We start from the raw sequence: 22,787 nt of genomic DNA on the forward strand, positions 1-22,787 counted from the left end.
CTCAAGATACTTGTAATCGCCTTAAAGAGAGTTTTCATGAAAACGTACATCGGCTAACTCTCCACTGTTCACTGACAGAACTTTTGAAGAAACTGTTCTTATATAAGCAACATACAAATTACACATCTTAATGAACATGAGCCCGTTTCCGCCAGGGAGCAAAAAAAAAAACGCGCTATGGTATCTCATTGTATGTCCTTTTTTACTTAAAAAAGGTCCTCTTTAGCTCAGCTGACAAGACCTGGGTTCGAGCCAATGCAGTGAGGCACGAACTAGGGTGGGAGCGGCGAGGGCACAAGCCCTAGAACCCGAATCCGTTACAATAACAAAAGGACAGACAATGAAATATGGGCTATTTCGAAGTCGCAAATGTGAGATATAAAGTCGCAATTCTGAGTTGCTAAGTCGGAATTCTGAGATACCATAGCGCGTTTTTTTTTACTCCCTGGCGGAAACGGGCTTCCATAGAAATCCGGGTTGTGAAGAACAACTGTCACTACACACGATTGAGTTCTTGAGGCTGGCACCTAAGACCACTCAGCCATCCTGACAAGCAGTAGAGGATGCCCGTTGCTTTGTCAAAGGATTATTAACTACTACTGACAGTTCTTTTCTTATTATTACAGAAATTTCTACATTGCAAGACAATTGACGATTTAGATAAAGGTAAGTCGTGGTAAGCAAACCAGGCACGGACGGGGTTTGAACCCGCGCTCTTCAGTTTACGAGACCGACGCCTTACCACTTGGCCACCGCGCCCACAGTTTAATTTTCTTTCCCATCAAGGCTAATACATTTTGAAAAAAAAAATATTTGTGCACAAATTGCAATGGCAGGAGGAGTAAAACAAATATGATTATGATGTACAGTAATTGTTCACTTAGTGAAATACTCACTTTTTTGGCCCACTGAATATAGTTCTTCTGTGGAGCTGGCTTCAGACTCTGCTTATAGCGCCCGTCAAATAAAATAGATATTTTATTTTTACAGGAAGACGCATTCCGAAATGTATCTCTGCAGTTTTAGAAAAGTTTTGAATGGCATATTTTATACAACGCACAAACCGTATTCTAATTGCAGACTGCAGATCTGTGCAGCAATCGTACTACATTTCACTGTGATTCTGAAATACGTCTAGCAAACATATTCAGGTTTCCTTGAACTTTTAATAAAAAACGACTTCGCTTTCAATCTCTGATGTCACTGTAAACTCGGACGTGATGTTCCGCAGATGTGCAGTGTGCCTTCTTGTCTTATTCAAGTTTACTGGATTTTTGAAACGAAAATACAAACTGGACAGTTTTAGACACATGAAGACTCATAAATGTCACTACAAATGACAAATTTGTAGTGTAAATCCGCCGGGCTGATTTACGTGTCTGACCAGCTCTCTCCCCCCTCTTTTGCAGTGAGCACTATTTTTTCATTTTCTTCCCTTGTAGTTTCCTCGCTCTTTTACTGTCCCTTTCTCCCACGGAGAGACGGAAAACATGCCGAAATCGTTTTCACCCTGTGTTTGTGCAACGTCAGTGTGTGAAGGGAAGGCAATCTACGCGGCTCCAGTGGCGCAATCGGTCAGCGCTCGGTACTTATACAGCAGTGCACAGCGGAGTCATGCCAAGGTTGTGAGTTCAAGCCTCACCTGGAGCACTGTGGCCTGTCTTTAGCTACTGAAAGCAACTGTCCACTTTAGTTACTGCTACGCATAGGTCGTCCTTAACACCTTATCTAACGGGTTAGGTATTTGCTGGAGATCCGGTCTTAATTAACATCAAAGGAACAGGTAAAGGTTTATTCCACGTCACACCCGAAGAAGGGTCCACGTTGTGTTTCCTTCTCTTTTCAGCATGGAATAAACCTATACTTTTTCCTTTGCAGCTGATGCAGGTCACTACTTAATTTCCCATCAGCTGTGGACCCCCTGCTGATCTCTACACAGATAGATGAGAGATATCTTCTTAGACGAGAGGTCTACTGGGACTAAGGGACCACGATGGGGTACCGAAGACTTGAAAAAGCTCTCGCATTAGATTCTGTTTTTGTTGTTTCCCAGATTTGTTTTTAATGTTATTTTTGTTTTGAAGTTGTTCCGTTAAGTATTTTTTTATTTTATTTTCTGTAGTCGTTAGACTACTACAGTGATTTACCGAGGTTCCCGGAAGGCTTCTTGCATTGTGGTTGTTGTGTTTTTGGGTTACAAGTATTTTTTTTTCTATTGATAGGACCCCACGCATTACTGTGGGACTAGTTAACTTAAGTTCTTACATTGTACCTGAAATTACCACATAAACTACTACTCTGTTTTTGCTTTTTTTTTAATAAAGGCACAAATGATGTTTTTTTTTTCTTGTGGCTGATTGGCAATGTCCCTACAACGGGTCATTGCTACGAACCTGGCTGCTGAAATTTGTCAGCAGCTCTGTACTAAACCTGTTCTCAATTGCAACAAACCTAAAATAACATCTGCTGCCCATTAGATCTTACTGATGTAGGAGACTAACTTAAACCACCTCTTCACAGGGTTTAAGTAACTCAGTAGTGGAACAGTCGATCGCTTTTGAACTGTTCTGAATGTAGTGGAAATAATATGGTCACAAAGTAACGAACATACAGTATTCACCACTCGCTTAAAATATTTAGCTAAAATTGTTTTCTAGACACCACAACTATTCACAATGAATTTGATCAGTACATGTCTTTATTAATAAAAGTGTAATTTATTAATAACTAAGATTAATGTAAACCTTTATTAGTAGCTGTATTACCGGTTAATCTGATGAGAATTCAGAACACGAGTCTCTCGCTCAGTAAACACGCTTTATCGTTTACTGAGCTTTCGATGAACGTCTAAGTGAAAGACAAATTCACTATTTTCACTTTTTGTTTAAAGAACACTTTTATCACATGTTCTGCACTCCCGATGGTGTTTAACGGTGCTCTTTTCTACACGCCTGATTTGAGGATCCCCAGCTAAAATATTTTTTACTTATCAGGCTGGATTTGAGCGTCTTTACAGAGAGCTGATTTGGAAGCCTCACATATGCAAATGGTGACACTTTATCTTCGCTCCACATAAGAAACTCATAAATCTTTGAATGCTTTCCTCTTCACCTGCAGCACTAGCATTTGTCTACAGTTTGTGGCATCTTTTCAACACAATATATTTCACCATGGACTGAAAGATCAAATGGTTTTGGCAAAAGATAAGGAGATCTCCTGGCCTGTAAGGGATCAAACCCACAACCGTGGAGTTATTAGAACGACAATCGATCCAACTGAGCTACCTGACCACATACATGTGAGGCTCTCTGTGCAGCATAAAATTTAATTTAGAGAATTATTTTTCCCTCTGAATTTAAACCCTCACAATTATGTGTACTGGCTTTCTGGAAGTGGTGGATATGATGAAAAAGAGATCAGCCTCTGTGATGCAATATCAAGTGACACTGATCTTCTGTTATACCGTTCCCTGCTGCATTTTAACCTACTGGGGAAATACTGGTATCCATGCATGTAAGGTTTCCTCCTTGTCAAATTATTTTCAAGCACATTTTTGTTGTTGAAAATAAACCTTGTGGATTTACATGTTGTGTCCCTCTTCTGTTAGTATCACCCAAATTGATACATTGTGCTCTGGCGATTCTTCAGATCATACCATTTTGTACAATACTGTATCAGTATTGTAGAACTCATATCATTAAAGAAAATAAGGCTTTTCTTGTATATTTTATTATAATTGTATTTATATGTGGAAATATGTTATTTTAATATCGACATGTAAATTTGAAAAAGTGCTGCAGTTTCCTCCCACAGTCCAAAAACATTGTGATATCATTTTAGGAAGTGAATTTCATGATCATAAGTTTTCTAATGTCATTTTGTCACACCTGTCAAAGTGTGAATTGTTTGAACTTTCATCTTTCCTGTCATGTGAACCCAGATGCCTTTGTAACAATCTGTAGTTAATATTTCTGCAGTTTTAAGTGAGGTAGGATGCTGTATATTTCGACGAGCCGTCCCTTCTTGCAGGACGAGGACCCTTAATTTCTCTTGATTTTTAGGGAAATGTAAATAACAGTCAGGATGTCTCATGTTGTGCCTGGATTTGTCCACAGTGGCTTTTCTCCTTTGTGTGGTCCAATGTATACATATTGATAACAAACATTTAAGTTTCCCTTTCCATTGGGGTTGATATTTTCATTGTGAGTTGCCAAGACCTCCTTCATTTTTAATTGATAGTTTTAATATAATAAATTAGACATTACAAGCACATAAAATGGTTCTAAAAAGTTTCTTGCAAAAAAACGTCAATAAAATTCATAAAAAATTGTTCCCATCAAAAGTGTTACATTCAGAATTTACATCAAGGAATGGTTTCATTTCTTATTTCTGAAACATCAAATTGTAGAAAGAAGAAAGAAATGGGATGTTCAAGCCTCCCTTTTGTAAAACACAAGCTGCAGATACAGACATTGAGGAGAGTGTGGAGTGTAGTGGACTCAGGTCACAGTGTCAGTGTGGATCCCATCCCTGAACAACCTCACCCACACTGAGTCCCCTGTCTGTAGTCCCCTTTACCTGAAGTGGGGTCTCCCTCAATGTCCCCTGCATCTCTGTATCCAGAGGGCGTCTCATCAGAGAGGAGTCTCCCTGTGAACAGATGAGCAGGTCAGTAATGGCTCTGACACAGATTGGCCTGTCAGATACCTCTTCTCTCCCAGTCAGTATTTATTTGCTGGTGTGAAATTAGGTTGAAACTAATCTCTAATGACAAAGGTTAGTCCAGGTTGGTACAGGGTGTACTCCTGCATCTTATTTATAATAACTCACCTGACAGCGTCTGGACTCTGGGGCACACTCTTTTTCCAAAACTCTCCTCCTCTCCATCTTCTCCTTCAATTGTTGCTTCTCCAAAACTCTCCTCCTTTCCTCTTCCTTCTTCATCTGTTTCTTTACCTCCTTTTCACAAACTCTCCTCCTCTCCTTCTCCTCTTTTGCTTGTTTCTTCTCCTGCTTCTCCAACAGTTTCCTCCTCTCCTTCTTCTCCTTTGCTTGTTGCCTCTCCTCCTCTTCCCAAAATCTCCTTCTCTCCTTTTCCTCCTTTGCTCATTTCTTATTCTCCTCCATCAGCTGATTCCTCCTCTCCTCCTCCTGAGCTCGCCTCCATTCCTCCTTTTCCTTCTGCCTCCTCTCCTCCTCCTGCTGCAGGGGTTTCTCCAGCCCCCAAACGTAGGCCTTCCACCTCTTCTGCTCCTTCTTCTCCCATCTCACCTCCTGCTTCTGCTGCTCCCTCCTGTTCTCCTCCGCCTCCTGGGCACATCTCCGCTCCTCCTTGTTCATGGTCCTCCTAATTGCATCTGTTGCCTTGGTGCATCTCCTCTCCTGCTTCTCCTCAGTCTTCCTCCTCTGCTCCTCCTCCTTCTTCCGTCTCCTCTTCTCCTTCTCCAGCATCTGCCTCCTGTCCTCTCCCTCCTTCTCCCATCTTCTCTCCTGTTTCTCAAACACCTTCCTCCTCTTCTCCTCCACCTTCATCCTCTCCTCCTCCAGCTTCCTCCTCTCCTTCTCCTCCTGCACCTCCTGTCTCCGATCCATCAACCACCCTTCCTGCTTCTGCCTCCTCTCCTCATCCCGCTCCTGGGTGTTCAGGGACCGGTGCCTCCCGACCCGGACACTCCTGACTTTCTCCACTGGTGCCGTTGTCCTCTTGCCCCCTTGCGACTCTTTCCATCTCTTCAGCTCTGTAGTGTTGCTCTTATCCTCATCGACCCCGGAACAGCACAGCATCTTGGAAAGGAATGGGAGGAGCTGACCTGCTTTGAGAGAGAGGAGTTAATATAGACATACTGACTGGACACTCCAGTACATTAACACTGCACTGAGAGAGAGGGGTTAATATAGACACACTGACTGGACACTCCAGTACATTAACACTGCACCGAGAGAGAGAGGAGTTAATACAGACACACTGACTGGACACTACAGTAAAGGTTCACTCATCACCTCTCCTAGAATCACAGGAGCTACAGGGTCCTCTAGGTGTCTCAGCACCTGTGTTCTGACTTTCAGCAACTCTGGAGGCCTGTCTTCAGGACTTGGACCTTCCTGACTCTCCTGATTCCTCTGCCTCTTCTTCCTCTTTTTCTTAGTCTCCTACACCTCAGTCTTCTCCTGGGAGGTGATGGGAGGGAGGTGAGGGAGGGGTCTGGGGACAGGTAGCTGGCTGGGTAGTGACCTGGGGCGGGTCAGTGTCAGGATTGGAAGAGGTGGACATGTTGTCCTCTTCATCTTTTTCAGGGCTGACTTGGAAAGCACGCCTCTTTGCACCTGGACACTGAAGGCAGACACAGGTCTTTGCTGCTGGGGTCAGTTCTTGACTTCTTATTCTTAATATACCCTCAATATATGCATTGTGACTGTAATAAGATCCTGTACAGGTGAGTCTGTACAGTGTGTCCAATAAGAATCTGTACAGTTGACTCTACTCAAGGACAGAGGTTCGGTTCGCTTCTCACCTGTCTCAGAAGCTCAGGAGCTCTGACGCTCCTTAGAGGAGGGAACTCATCTGGGAGTTGATGGGGGCAGCATGGCGCAGTCACCAGGGGTTTCTCTGATTTCAGCGGGGTCACAGGTGATCGAAGCGGGAGGGCCCAGGGGCGCCAAGATCCAGGAGAGAGAGGGATGGACAGCTTGGTTTTTTCAACAGCCTCACCCACCTGGATCATGCATCTCCTGGGCTGTGGAGACTGAAGACACACAGAAGACCTTTCTGTTCCTGCTGAGGCCTGCAACAGGTCAGACTGTCTAAGACAACTACAAAGAGAAAAAATAAACCTGCTATTCACAGACCTCAGCTACAGGGATTCCCAGGTACTTCCGCAGGATGAGGTTGACGTTGACGTTGACGTTGGCTGCAGACTGGCGAAGCACTTGTCCACCTCAGAGAAGTCACACCTGACTTTCGTGTTTTCAAAGTAGGACTTCAGTGTCTCCTTCGCCTCCTCGTAGTCATCCTGCTTCTTGATTCTTGTGCCCTGGAAGGGAAAATCATAGGAAAATATGAAGAGAGATTCAGGCAAGATGTCCTGACAATGTCTGCTGCCGTCAAACCAAACCTCCATTATCAGAGCTCCCATTGTGTAGCCTGTTGTCTTCACTGTTTTAATTTTGGGATTTGGTATAATTTCTTATAATATCCTCCGTGAAACTTCACTAACTCAGTACCAACTCCTGTACCAGAGAGAGAGAACAAAGACAGTGAATCATCATCATCATACCTCCACAGTGCCAGACAGGAGATGCAACTTAGGGGTGGAACTGTGGTATTTCTAAAGCCAAAAGAGAAGGGGGGGGGGGGGGTCACCACAATGTTGATAGAGCCAATAGAGAGAGAGAGAGACACCCCACTGTTAATAGAGCCAATAGAGAGAGGGGAAGTCTCCCCACTGTTAATAGAGCCAATAGAGAGAGGGGGAGTAACCCCACGTTGCCATCGATGACCAAGAGTCTCACCGCCCACTCTGTGATGCCCCCTAGTGTTGATCTGTAAGCGGTCTGTCTTTCAGCCACCCACTTGAAATAGAGTCCCAGCCCAGCTCCTGTCTCTCTCCGCTTGGATCTGGGAGATTTCCAGGTTGAGTGGGGTGACGCAGGTATCTTGGAAAGCTGAGGGGGTCAGGAGAATCGCCCCAGCCCCTGTACCGCCCTGATACCACAGTGTGAGCTGGACAAGGGGGAGGGGTTTCAGGGACTCACCAATCCCACATATGCTGCCTCCGATCCAAACTTGGCCAGGACCTCATCGTACAACTCCAGGCAGTCCAGCTGGATGGAAGACATCGCATTCTGATCCCAGGTCTGTACCCAGCTCTCCTCAACCTAGAGCAGCCCCTCCAGTTCGACCCGCAGGCCCTCCCTGAGCCACCACAGGGCAGCCAGGGTCTTACCTACACTCTAACCTACAGTTACACTATAACTAACACTTACACAAATGCTGCTAATATTACAACAGTAACACTGCAATTAAGGCTTATAGTTTCATTATTACTAACAATAACACAAACTTAGTAGTACACTAATAATACCAATAATAACAGTAATGCTATCAAAAGAACTAACATGACAATGAGTGTTAATATTCTGACACTAACACTATGATTATCACTAATATTAACATGAATACTAGCATTAAAACTAAAATTAAAAGTAGCTCTATCATCACTTATTCTCACAAGAATACTAGTATTCAGTAGTGCTATCATCATTAATACTCACATAGACACACAGACACTACACATACAGACACACACCCACACACATCACACACACACTCACACATATCCACACACTCACAGACACCACATACGCTAATAGTGATAAAAACACAGCACTCACAGATTTCTGTTCATTGGTCTGGACTCTAGAAAGTTCTAAAGTGCTCTAGAAATTCGCAAGCGACTCTGGACCTCAACACCTGTTGATGGGTCACTTCTGTCAGACACAGCATTGGAGCCCAAGCCCACCTACACACACATTTACACACACACTGACAGATATACACCCACAAACTCACACATATTATGACACACTGACAGAGACACAACCACACACTCACACACATTCACACACTGACAACCACACACTCACACACATTCATACAGAAACTACACACACTCACAGATACACACTCACAGACACACATTCACAGACACACACATAGACACAACACACACTCACAGGCACCACACACATTTATACACACAATCAGACACTCACACACATACTCGCACACATTCAGAGATACACACAATAGACACTACTAATACTTACAGACACACACCCACACACTGATAGACACCACATACTTGCAGACACACACCCACACACTAACAGACACACACGTACACAATGACAGACATATCACACTGACAGACACACATTCACACACTGACAAACACCACACACTCACAAACACCACAAACTCACAGACACACTCTACATACACTCATAACCACAAATACACATAACTGTATACACATACATAACTAACACTAACACAAATACCACTAATATTACAACACTAACACTATCACTACGACTAACACTATCAATATCCCTAACAGTGATACAAACTACTACTACACTACTAATACTAATAATAACAGTAATGTTATCACTAAAACTAACATGACCACTAGTGTAAATAATCTAACAGTAAATCTATAATTTGCACTAATATTAACATGAATACTAGCATTAAAACTAAAATTAAAAGACTTACACTATCATTATGACTAACACTGACACAAACTACTTATAATAACAGTAATGCTATCACTAAAACTAACACTACTGCTACTGTTAATACTGTAACAGTAACACTATAATTAAATCTAATATTAACATTAATATGACCATTAAAACTAAAACTATCAGTAGTGCTATCATCATTCTCACATGAATACTAGCATTAATATTAAAACTACCAGTTGTACTCTCACTAATATTAACATAAATACACTAGCATTAGTATGAGTTGCTGTCTGTGACATCACACCACTCTTTATGACCTAGCCAGACACAGTGACGTGCCGCGTGTCGCCATGGTTACCATACTTATGATTTGTAAACAAATGGAAAATGCATTTAAACTGTTACTTACACAAATTTATTAACTTTGAATATATTTTTCTAGCTCTCAGATACAATTCCTAAATAATAATTTGAATAAATATTTCTTTAATTTCGGATTGAACATTATTAACACAAAATGCACTATGTTAATTAATCGATATTGACTCTTTTCTAGATTTTAAAATGGGTCAAGAACGGGAAAAGAATCAGTGCTCACTAATCAGTGAAGTTAATCGATTTTTCTACTGTTCTTTAGTTGAATTAATTGCTTGTCGATAGATAAGTGATCAATAACTCTCCTCCGTGCGCTCTTCGCTTCTTCCGTGGTCTCGCTCTCTGATCCCGGCGCTATGGCTGGTGTCTGTGACGTCACAGCGCTCTTTCTGACAGAGCAGAGTGCGTCTCCGCTGGAGGAGACTCCTGTCCGGAGCCTGGGGGGCTTTTTTTATAGATATAACATCTCCCCCCCAAAAAACACAGGCTGTTAAGAGAAGCGATTCATAACAGCAGGAGGAGAAGAATGACATACTGAGGAATGAAATTCATTAAACAGAAAAAAAATGTTTACTTCACAGACTAATGCGTTATAAAGCATACTCCTGTGGAGCAGAAGAGAAAGAGCACAGGTCTCTATAATAAGCGCTTTTAAGCGTTTTACACGAATCTCCACAGAATAGAAGCCAGGAGGATCAGACTCCTGATCCTGGAGGTTGAAGAGCATCTCTTGGTTTTATTTCCACTCGAGCTCTCAGTTCCTCAGCTTGATTATTTAACTAACTGTATACAGTGGTGTGAAAAAGTGTTTGCCCCCTTCCTGATTTCTTATTTTTTTGCATGTTTGTCACACTGTAATGTTTCAGATCATCAAACAAATTGAAATATTAGACAAAGATAATACAAGTAAACACAAAATGCAGTTTTTAAATGAAGGTTTTTATTATTAAGGGAAAAAAAAATCCAAACCTACATGGCCCTGTGTGAAAAAGTGATTGCCCCCCCCCCCGTTAAAACATAAATCAACTGTGGTTTATCACATCTTTGGAATGCTGAGTTCAATTTCTCTAGCCACACCCAGGCCTGATTACTGCCACACCTGCTCTCAATCAAGAAATCACTTAAATAGGACCTGCCTGACAAAGTGAAGTAGACCAAAAGATCCTCAAAAGCTAGACATCATGCTGCAATCCAAACAAATTCAGGAACAAATGAGAAACAGAGTAATTGAGATTTATCAGTCTGGAAAAGGTTATAAAGCCATTTCTAAAGCTTTGGGACTCCAGAGAACCACAGTGAGAGCCATTATCCACAAATGGTGAAAACATGGAACAGTGGTGAACCTTCCCAGGAGTGGCCGGCCGACCAAAATTACCCCAAGAGCGCAGCGACGACTCATCCAAGAGGTTACAAAAAACCCCACAACAACATCCAAAGAACTACAGGCATCACTTGCCTCAGTTAAGGTCAGTGTTCATGACTCCACCATAAGAAAGAGACTGGGCAAAAATGGCCTGCATGGCAGAGTTCCAAGACGAAAACCACTGCTGAGCAAAAAGAACATAAAGGCTCGTCTCAGTTTTGCCAGAAAACATCTTGATGATCCCCAAGACTTTTGGGAAAATACTCTGTTGACTGATGAGACAAAAGTTGAACTTTTTGGAAGGTGTGTCCCATTACATCTGGCGTAAAAGTAACACAGCATTTCAGAAAAGGAACATCATACCAACAGTAAAATATGGTGGTGGTAGTGTGATGGTCTGGGGCTGTTTTGCTGCTTCAGGACCTGGAAGACTTGCTGTGGTAAATGGAACCATGAATTCTGCTGTCTACCAAAAAATCCTGAAGGAGAATGCCCGGCCATCTGTTCATGACCTCAAGCTGAAGCGCACTTGGGTTCTGCAGCAGGACAATGATCCAAAACACACCAGCAAGTCCACCTCTGAATGGCTTAAGAAAAACAAAATAAAGACTTTGGAGGGGCCTAGTCAAAGTCCTGACCTGAATCCGATTGAGATGTTGTGGCATGACCTTAAAAAAGCGGTTAAGACTCAAAAACCCTCCAATGTGGCTGAATTACAACAATTCTGCAAAGATGAGTGGGCCAAAATTCCTCCACAGCGCTGTAAAAGACTCATTGCCAGTTATCGCAAACGCTTGATTGCAGTTGTTGCTTCTAAGGGTGGCCCAACCAGTTATTAGGTTTAGGGGGCAATCACTTTTTCACACAGGGCCATGTAGGTTTGGATTTTTTTTTTCCCTTAATAATAAAAACCTTCATTTAAAAACTGCATTTTGTGTTTACTTGTGTTATCTTTGTCTAATATTTCAATTTGTTTGATGATCTGAAACATTTCAGTGTGACAAACATGCAAAAAAATAAGAAATCAGGAAGGGGGCAAACACTTTTTCACACCACTGTAACTGTTATCAGACTCTCTTTAACTTTATATTTATAAGACTCCCCATGAGAGACGTGTGGTAGATGCTGAATTCCAGGGCTGGTGTGGAATCACACACAGACAGGTCTTCTGTGTGATCTGAGTCCCACTGCTCAGAGCTACAGACTGGTCAACTAGTCACTATTGTAGACACGACCATCAGTCTGCTGCTGCTGATAATCATATTATACTTATAAGAGTGGCAATACTGCTGTTCATTAAATAAGTAAAAATAATAATAAGAGATAATCACATATTGCTCAATTGTCAGTCAAACACTTCTGACAGATGCTTGGAGGCTGACTTACAGTAAAAATAATGAATCACTACAGTAATACTGAAGGGCTGGAGGTCCTGGAAAGGGTTAATAGAAGCTTCTTGCTTCTGACCTGGAACAGAGCCCACAGCTGCCAGATCAGTGACCCCTGAGCCCAGTTCACAGAGAGGGGAACCAGCCACAGCCTCACAGTACAGCCTGGCTTCCTGTGCTGGAGGAGCTCAGAAGAGCACAAACCACAGACTCACTGCAGAGTCTGACCTGCAGCTCCAGTGAAGCTCTGTCTTATATCACCGCTTTTAGGCTGTGTAAACAAGGAAAGATTTTTAAAAGAAATCATCATATCATTGCTTTTTCAGACTGACTCTTGCACTTATGCTCCTGCTGCTGCAGTTATCATGGTGAGGCTGTAACACAGGAGCTCTGCTATATTGAACAGGAAAGTTTAAATACAGCATAACTACTAATACTACTACAGCTATTACTACAACTACTCCTGCCACTGATACTACTGCTACCTACTATTACTATTTATACCTACTACTAATATTTTACTGCTCCTCCTACTGCTACTGCTACTACTACCGATAAGAATAAGGAGGATGAGCTGAGCTGTGTCCTCACTCTGTTCAGACTGGGGGTGTATCAGTGTATAAGTATTAGTTCAGCTCCACTGTGCTGTTAGAGAGTCTCAGTCTCTTTCTCACAGTCAGCTCCACTCAGAGAGACTGGGGCCACAGCTGAAGGGGCTGGAACATCTGTGTGGACTGGAGCTGCACAGGGACAGACTCAGAGTCTGAGGGACTCAACTGGAAGAGCTGCTGTCCACCAGGCTCAGTACAGAGGGGACAGTCACTGCTGGGCTTTTCTTTCTTTTTCATTTAAATTATTTGGCTCTGTTCACATCCACAGGACACCCAGTTCTTAGTCAGTCCACCTTGTTTCTGTATTCCTGGGCTGACCTGAGTGACCTCACTGCCACAGTGGAAGAAACAGTGATGTGGCTCTGATATATATGGAGAAGACTGAAAGGGCCCTGTCTGATTTGTTTTATTTGTTATTGGTTTTATTTCTACCCGGCACTCAGTTCCACAGCTGGACCGATGATTTATTTAAATGTGTTACTCTTACCAGACTCAGAATCATGGCTCTGGAGCCTTCTTTGGGTGTAATACAGAATAAACCTTTACTTGTTTCTTTTCATGTTAACTGAGACCTGATCTCCAGAAAATCGTCAGTTGCTTTCAGTAGCTAAATACACAGGCCACACTGCTCCAGCTGAGGCTCAAACTCACAACCTCAGCATGACTCTGCGGTACACTGCTGTATAATGGAGGACAGGCTGAGGGAGAGCAATGTGAGAGAAATGTGGAATGGCATGAGGAAGATCTCCGGATACAAGTTGTCCGGCGGCCAACAGAGTGAGGGAGGCCTGGAGAGGGCCAATGAGCTGAATCTTTTCTTCAACAGTTTCGATACAGGGTCCACTGTCCATTCACCTCACAGGCCTTCACCCCAGACACCCTCTTCATGTCCTCAGTCACCCCATCATGTGATCCCTCCTACTCCTACTCCATCTTCCCCTGCCCTCCTCGGCCTATCCATCACAGCTGACCAGGTCAGAAGGGAGTTGAGGAGACTCCATGCAGGGAAGGCAGCGGGTCCTGACGGTGTCAGCTCCAGGGTGCTAAAGATCTGTGCGGACCAACTGGGTTCTGTGCTGCAGTACATCTTCAACCTCAGCCTGAGATTAGAAAAGGTTCCGATGCTCTGGAAGACATCTTGCCTGGTGCCAGTACCCAAAAAGGGGCACCCTAAAGTCTTGAATGACTACAGACCAGTGGCACTTACATCATACCTAATGAAAACTCTGGAAAGGCTTGTACTGGACCACCTCAGAACCCTGGTGCGTACAGCACTGGACCCCCTGCAGTTCGCCTATCGGTCACACCTGGGAGTGGAGGATGCAGTCATCTATCTGCTACACAGAGCTAACTCTCACCTGGAGAAGACGGGGAGCATTGTGAGAGTTGTGTTCTTTGACTGCTTCAGTGCCTTTAACACCATCCATCCACCTTTACTGAGAGATAAGCTAAGGGCGGCGCAGGTGGACACTCCCCTGCTGTCCTGGATTATAGACTATCTGACCTGCAGGCCACAGTATATACGGCTACAGAGCTGTGTGTCCGAACAGATTGTTAACAGTACTGGGGCTCCACAGGGGACTGTCCTTGCTCCATTCCTGTTCACCTTTTACACCTCTGACTTCAGGTACAACTCTGAGACATGTCATCTGCAGAAGTTTTCGGATGACTCTGCAATTGTGGGGTGTATTAGAGAGGGGAGGGAGGAGGAATATAGGGGCTTGATTACCAATTTTGTGGAGTGGTGTCATCTTAACCATCTCCAGATTAACACCAGCAAGACCAAAGAAATGATTTTTGACTTTCGAAGGAATAAGTCTCCACTGAACCCTGTTTCCATCCAGGTTGAGGACATAGAGGGCGTACATTCCTACAAGTACTTAGGGGTACACCTGGATGATAAGCTGGAGTGGTCTGGTAACACTGATGCCCTGTACAAGAAAGGTCAGAACCAACTCTATTTTCTTAGGAGACTCAGGTCCTTTGGTGTGTGTGGAACACTGCTACACATTTTTTATGAATCAGTGGTGGCGGCGGCCATCTTCTACGCTGTGGTGTGCTGGGGCAGCAGCATCATGACAAAAGATGCAAATAGGCTCAATAAACTCATCAAGAAGGCTGGCACTGTGCTGGGGATGAGCCTTGACCCCATGGTGGTGGTGGCTGAGAGGAGAATGCTGAACAAGCGCACAGCCATCATGAACAACACCTCTCATCCGCTTCATGGGACTGTTACTGGGCAGCGGAGCACATTTAGCAATAGACTGCTCCAGCTACGGTGTTCAAGGGAACGTTTACGCAGGTCTTTCCTCCCGGCGGCTGTCAGGGTGTATAATGCTGCCCTAGGCTAGGACTGTTAGCCCTTCATTTGCTCCTCTATGGACAGCATGTTTACTCCATTGTACTTTTTGGACAATCAGTCTGTATAAACCTATGCACATTTTGCACATATTTTATTGTTTTTACAGCGACTATGATCAGCACATTTTGCACACACCTATGTATTTATTTATTTTTATTTATTTTGTTTGTCTTTTGTTTTATAACTATTCTGATGTCTGTTTTGCTTGTCTTGGGCTGGACTGCTGTAACACATCAATTTCCCTATGGGATTAATAAAGTATTATCTATCTATCTAGTCAAAGTCCTGACCTGAATCCGATTGAGATGTTGTGACATGACCTTAAAAAAGGGGTTAAGGCTCGAAAACCCTCCAATGGTGCTGAATTACAACAATTCTGCAAAGATGAGTGGGCCAAAATTCCTCCACAACGCTGTAAAAGACTCATTGCCAGTTATCACAAACGCTTGATTGCAGTTGTTGCTGCTAAGGGTGGCCCAACCAGTTATTAGGTTTAGGGGGGAATCACTTTTTCACACAGGGCCATGTAGGTTTGGATTTTTGTTTTCCCTTAATAATAAAAACCTTCATTTAAAAACTGCATTTTGTGTTTACTTGTGTTATCTTTGTCTAATATTTCAATTTGTTTGATGATCTGAAACATTTCAGTGTGACAAACATGCAAAAAAATAAGAAATCAGGAAGGGGGCAAATACTTTTTCACACCACTGTATTTATTACAGTTTCCTATTTTGTGAATATTTGTATTTGTTTGTGAAATTAAAATGAAGTTCTTAAAAATAAAAAAAATAAATAAATGGAAGGTTTTCTGAAGTCAGAAAGCCAATTTATTTGGTGGAAAAACAGATTGGTGAAGCTCCTCCTCTTCCTTACCTTAGAAGGAGAATTACAAGGTCATCTCCAGAGCTACAATCTAACAGTTGCAGTCACAATCCAATGTATTTGTTTACATTTTTTGTTTCTGGAGTAGCTGTCATATTAATTATGCTAATATGTAACCTAACTCCAGCATGAATAACTAGAAGAGGAGATCAGCTCCATTCCAGACCACGGGAGACTTGTGATTGGCTGGGCCAGATCTCTCATTTGCATATTGGATTTGGAAATATAACACTAAACCCTCTTCTTACATGGATTTAATGTACACCCAAGAGTCACCTACTGTGTATTGCCACTTCAGTTTTTTATGAGTAGTTGGGATTACCAGTTGACAGGTTTTATTTGTTGAATTTTAAACCGTCTTGTATTATCACCCTGACTGCCTGTACTCAAAGTTTGGTAAGGTACATGTGTTTTCATTTCCTTTACCAAGTGGAATTTTTGCTCTTTTAGTATTTGTCTCGAAGGCTTTCTGAAGTCAGGAAGCCCATTTTTGGTGAAAAAAGATATTGCACTTGGATATCATGATAAAGCTGTATTCCATACAATCTAGTAGTTATGGTTCCTGGTGTTTGACTGTGATTCCCTGGGTTCAACCTTAGGTGTGGGAACATGTCTTTTTCGCCTTCTCGTTTTCAATTGATCAGCACAGTATAGAAAATAGACCCATAAAGCAACGTCAGCAATGAAAAATGTGAGAAAAGTGATCACTTGTTTTAGCTTGCTTTCAAAAAGAAACCCTTTGATGTGTTAAGAGAATGTGATAACCACTACACTGCGCAAGGTGGGAATGAGTGACTTGCAGAGAGTGTTGAACTTTGAGAAAAGGACTTTTCTAAGGAATATATTTCCACTTTCTGAAGAGGAGATTTTCTCCATTTCTGTAGTCTGACTTCCTCTATGCTAGAGAGCTATAGAATGTGGAGTCACCTATCCAGTTCTGGGAACAGTGTAGGTAACAGGTTTGTTACTGCCTGATGAGCACAGTAAATTAATACAGCAGAATAAAGACACTGTGAGTATTTGAAGAGAATTAACAATCTTTTACGTCTTGACACGTTCAATGCTGCTGTCATTTCTGTAATATTGTGATTATCACGTTCATCACACATGCGCAAGATCCCCTGTTTGAAATCAAGCAGAAACAGGTGTCTTTTTATCCTTTCACATTTTGCACTTCTGCCAGTGTTTTATGGATCTTGTTTTGTCTTATTGCAAGAACTCGCATTTCCTGTGTCATTCATGATCACGTCAAACAGCCAGCAGATCATGTCACCTTTCAGATAGTCATTCTTCTGCTTCCTAAATTTCCAAGAGACAGGTCATTTCAGCAGAACTGACAAACTCGGCAAAGCAACCTGATAAGACCAGGTCCTAGAAGTCACTACTCAGTCAGTCACTGCTGCCGAAATGCAAGCCCTTCCTCCAGCCTGAAGAAGTTGATCCTACATTACTCATGAGGAAGATGTATCTACCAGACCTCAGAGAGCTGAGCCGGATCACTTCCCTTCTGAATGACGTTGCAGTAACACTCTACCACTCCTCTTCATGCATTCATGCTGGAACTTTAGGAGGCTACTGCAGACAGCAGAGGTTGGATCATACACGGAGTTTGAAATAGCTCAGCTGAGAAAGCCTTAGACTGACGCTCTAAAGGTCCCTGGTTCAATCTGGGGTTTTGGCATTTTATTTCATTGCGCCATTTGTTCCTCTCTACCATGCCCTGTATCCAAAGTCACACTTCCCTTTCTCAGCCCGAATCCCAAACTAGAGTCTTTGTGTCCTTGAGTCCCTCTTTTACCGACGCTGATGAAGTACAGAAATAACTTAACATGTTTTGCACTCCTTATGGTGTTTTATGGTGGGACCTGTATTTCTCTTAGTGACAGCCCATTTGTTTTCAATATATTTCTGGTGCACTTATTACATCAGTCTCCCCTGGTGGCCTGTTTTCATATCCCACTTCTGACAATGACTTTTCTTATGTCACTTTGATGGGAGTACAATTGGAAAAAAAAAACTAAAATGTGTGTAGTTGTTTCCAAATCAAGCCCGTCTTCCATTTTATACAGTATTTCACAGGAGTGAATCAATTCCTTGTTTAATTTTGCAAATGACCCTGTTGTCAAAAAAACAAAATTCCCATGTAGCCAAGGGGTTGCTGAAAAGCAGCTTCACTTTGATGTTTTGTGTTGTTATAACAAATTCATCTCATTTAAAAAAAAATGATTTCTGTAGGAAGAAAGGTGTCTCACACTACAGTTTAAATTGTAAACAGGTTGTAGAAAAAGCTCCTTAGCTCCCTGTCAGGAATCAAACCCCACTCTCCTGTATGATAGGGAGGGATTCTCACCATGGTTAAATTGCAACTGTAATATCAACAACATTAATAAATGCATATATAATTGAAATTGAAAACATATCTAACACAGCATCTTTTCTGGTTATATACCACAATGCATTGCTGATATTCGTTGTTTGCCATTTTGGTTAAATACGTTTTTCTGAGCAATCCTCTTTTGATGAGTAAGTATAAATAATAATAATACTATTTGAATACATACAGGTCTTACTTAATATTATTTTGATTAAAAATAGTATGTTAATAAGCAATAAATGGCACATAAAAATAGTGTGAAGGTGCAGAGCATACAAAATCAACTACAAATGTGGAAATTTAACATTTTTAGGATTATAAATTCCATGTAGCACATTAGCAACACTACAGTTATGCTAATGTAACAATAGTGTAAGAAAATCCTGACCTAATTCCTTTCAAATGCTGATACAAAATGTGAATGATTTCAGAGTTTCGGGTATTGGGTCTCCTGATAGAGATCAGAGGATGAACTGAGTTGTGTGGGAAAGTGTACAGAACAGGTGGACTCCCAATTCCACATCAAGAGGCTGAGCACAATGGAAGAGTTCTGTACACACAAGCGAGTCCTTGACATTATGGACAATCAAAACTTACTTGTATGATATTATATTCTCTCTGTAGTGTGGAAAATATCCACTACTAGTATTCCAGTTTACAGATAGGTCATTATATGACAGCTTACATCTGATTAATAGGATCCATCTCTGGCATACTTTCTTATTTTTAGTTTATAATGTATAATCTTGCTGATCTTTTAATGCCAAAATAAAGTGTTTTACAAAAAGCTCCATGTTCTAAAAAGTTACTACAACTTTTGAACTTTGAAATATGGTCACTTTGTATTCTAGGACTGAGCAAAGACTGCAGAAAAGTGCAGTTAATGTTTGAAAATGTGTAATGGGTATGTCTGATTGGTTGATTAGTGAAGATCTAGTAGCAGTTGATGATTAGCCATATGTTGATTACAATATTGTATATAATGTACTATAATTTGAACTAGATATTTTTCAGGTGTGAATGATTGTATATTTACAGAATAAATTTCTAAACCAAATCATTGGCTTGATTTACTTGTTTCTGTGCCTATAAAACTTTTAAAACTAAAACTAAAACTAAAATCTTTGATGTATAATAGATCTCTATCCATATGTGTATAATAGTCCTCTACAGTTAATTGTATAATAGAACTATATATTGTATAATAGAACTCCAACCATATATGTATAATAGTCTGCTAAATTGATCCGTACATAAGAACTCCAACCATTTATGTATAATGAACATATAATCATAGATGTATAATTGACGTATAACAACATAAGTATATTAGAATTTCATTCTAGACAAATTACGGACCCCATTTATAATTCTAAGGTATGCATTTAATAGACTTATATTCTACATCTTTTGCCCACTGGGGAGACACTTCAACAGGTAACACCCCGTGCGAAACATCATGAGCATCTGTAAAATCTCTCTACCTGCCCGTTCTTCACAAAGACGTGACGAGGGTCTAAAGGGACATTTTTGAGCCGTAGAAACATTTTATTATTCCGTACTTTCCTGTGCAGTCAGGCCAGTTCCACTTCTACTGCGCCCGACAACGGAGGTCGTTTTGAAAACACGAGAGTAAAGGGACACTGCACGTCTGCAGAACATCACGTACGAGTTTAAGGACAGTAACATCAGAGATTGGAAGCTATGGAGTTTCAGGTCTGTTTTTTATTATAGGTTCAAGAACGTCTGAATACCTTTGCAAGAAGTATTTCAGAATCCCAGTCAAATCCAGTACGAATGCATCTTTTGGAATACGTCTTCCTGTAAAAATAAAATGACTTCAAGGGCGCTATAAGCACAGGTTTGAAAGCCTGCTCCACAGAAGAACTATATCCAGAGGTGCCAAAGTCGAGATTTCACCACGTGAGAGAAAGCATCTCAGAAAATGAAGTTGCAGTCGCTTCCACGTGTCATAACACCACTAGGTCAGACCACAAGAGCTGAAGAGCCGCTATCGAGAGTAACGCGGCCGAGCGCTCTAAGGAGCTGGATTAAAGCTCCAGTCTCTTCGGGGGCATCTGTTGGAATCACACCGCTGCCGCGTATCTCCTTGTTAAGAATCCCTTTTTTGTTGTTGTTGCTGCCTCCAGGCGATGTAAAAAAGATTCAGAAACAAATAATTTGAACAACATTAGTCGCCTGTTTGCTTGAAGGCGCGGTGGCTAAGTGGTAAGGTGTCGGTTTCGTAAATTGAAGTTCGTGGGTTCAAACCCCACCTGTTTCATTTGTCACCACTTTCCTTGAGTTTCAGTGTCTTTAAAAAACACGCAAAGTAGGAGTCTCTATAGTAAAAGAATGTAACTGTCGCCAGTGATAAGTGTTCTTGCATATCCTGCCTTGTTCTTTAGTCGACAAAGCCTGTCTCTCTTCACACCCATCTTCCGAATGATCGTCTCAGCATTGGGAAGGAACGGGCATTTGGTACAGCCCCCCCACTCCATGGTCTGATCACAAACAGATCGGGTGAGCTGTCAGTCTAGGTTGGAAGTAACGTCCGAAAGCACTAAAAATCTGACTTAGGAACGAGAAGACCGTGTTTTTTTAAAACGAATAAACGATAAAATTATATAACTAGTGGGACAAAACATTGTCTGCCTGCAAGACTATGTCATGCTAAACGCCACAAATTGTGTTCGTCCAGTCGTGTCAATCGTCCTAAAGTTACGGAAAATCGGATGCAACTGGTGCATTCGGCGTACATTTCTTCAGGATAGTCGCGTGGTTTAGAACAGCAGATTCATAGATTCGTGTCTTTTAAGCTTTGTGTTCCGCTCTCCAGATAGAGGCGAGGGTTCAAATCCCACTCCCGACAGTCAGGCGTTTTACCCTGTCTTTACACTGTTTCAGTCTTGTGCTCGCTGACAATCACAATACGAGGAAAACGGAGAAACTGCTTAGCAACAACATAATGGACAGAAAAAAGCTTCGTGAACACGTGAATGTGATTAACAGCAGTAACGTATGCATTCAAATGTTGAAGTCCGAATTATAAAAACAGCAGAAGAAAGGTGCAATTTGTGAGAATTCTCGGGTTTCTATGCTGCTTGGACTTCTTTCAAGCCTACGAAGTGACCCCCGTTTCATTTTCATTTTCAAACTTCAGAACCGAATAACAAAATGGCAAATACCGTTTCCACGATGTATTCAGCGACGCGAATGAAATATTTTAGTGCTGTCTCAAATGCGAGGAATTTCAGAAAAACCTGGAAAAGCAATGCCTGCAATAAATGACATAAATTTAAAGCGTGTAGTCAGCATGAACAGAACAACGCAATGCTCTGTAAAAACGATCTGAAGCCGCAATTACTCTTTTATCCGGGCAGTTCATTCCGATACGATGTTTCTGCAGAATAAATGAAATGCCGAACTCCAAACATGTTGTTGCCATTATTGTTACTCCTGTTGCTGTAGTTTTAAACTTTAATCAGTGGGTATGTAATGTTGTATAGGGGCTGGACTACTTTGTTCCGTCCAAATTCCATTATGTGAATTTATGCTTTTTTAATATAAGCATTTACAATACAACGCGTGCTCAAAAACCGTTACTTGGTAGCTTAAGAAGCGGCAGTGTTTTGACAAAGTGTGGTATTCGAACAGTAAATGCTGAAGTGTTTAATACTTGCTTGTGAGCGAATCTCCCTCGATTTAGACAAACTCTTGTTAGGCCGATGATTTCAGATCAAAATCTGAATCAAGTGGAAAGAAAGCTGAATTACGCAAAAGTCATAAGGCACTGGGTATCACTGTTACGCCATCGGACCATGCTAGGAGGATTGGAGAGATCAAGTTGACACAGAGGGACCCAACGTGGGGGCTGAACCCACAGTTCTGAGATTAAGAGATTCAGGCTCTATCGACTGCGCATATATAACTCTTGTGCTACAGCAGTAATGTTTCTGGGTGTGGATGAACATGACATAATAGGCTGACAGCAGGAACACGTGGCCCACACGCAGTGACAGTATCGCTATCACATTTGTCTGCAGTATATTGTTTTGGGAGCAGCAACAACTTTCCTGCAGAGATGGGAGTGCCTTTAATACAGCTCTTTCAATCGGACAGAGTAATAGGAACCGACCTCAAGTTTCGGCTGTGGATCCATCTGCACATGGGGGAAGAGACA

General features: G+C 41.9%; 1 protein-coding gene and 3 non-coding genes across 4 annotated transcripts; 2 read left to right on the forward strand and 2 right to left on the reverse strand.

The window, feature by feature from the left end:
* Positions 1-687: 687 nt before the first annotated feature.
* On the reverse strand, positions 688-759 carry trnat-cgu (transfer RNA threonine (anticodon CGU)). The gene has a single exon. It is a non-coding gene; the product is annotated as a tRNA-Thr (tRNA).
* A 797-nt stretch (positions 760-1,556) lies between these two features.
* On the forward strand, positions 1,557-1,650 carry trnai-uau (transfer RNA isoleucine (anticodon UAU)). Its single transcript has 2 exons — positions 1,557-1,594; positions 1,615-1,650. It is a non-coding gene; the product is annotated as a tRNA-Ile (tRNA).
* Positions 1,651-5,106: 3,456 nt separating this feature from the next.
* On the reverse strand, positions 5,107-5,784 carry LOC148811895 (uncharacterized). Its single transcript, XM_088908698.1, has one exon. It carries the CDS (start codon positions 5,782-5,784, stop codon positions 5,107-5,109), a length of 678 nt encoding a protein of 225 aa, XP_088764824.1.
* Positions 5,785-16,660: 10,876 nt separating this feature from the next.
* On the forward strand, positions 16,661-16,718 carry LOC148811896 (U7 small nuclear RNA). Its single transcript, XR_016086370.1, has one exon. It is a non-coding gene; the product is annotated as a U7 small nuclear RNA (small nuclear RNA).
* The last annotated feature ends 6,069 nt before the right edge of the window (positions 16,719-22,787 follow it).

Source organism: Atractosteus spatula, assembly GCF_055471065.1.
Source record: "Atractosteus spatula isolate fAtrSpa1 chromosome 10 unlocalized genomic scaffold, fAtrSpa1.hap1 SUPER_10_unloc_6, whole genome shotgun sequence".
NCBI lineage: Eukaryota > Metazoa > Chordata > Actinopteri > Semionotiformes > Lepisosteidae > Atractosteus > Atractosteus spatula.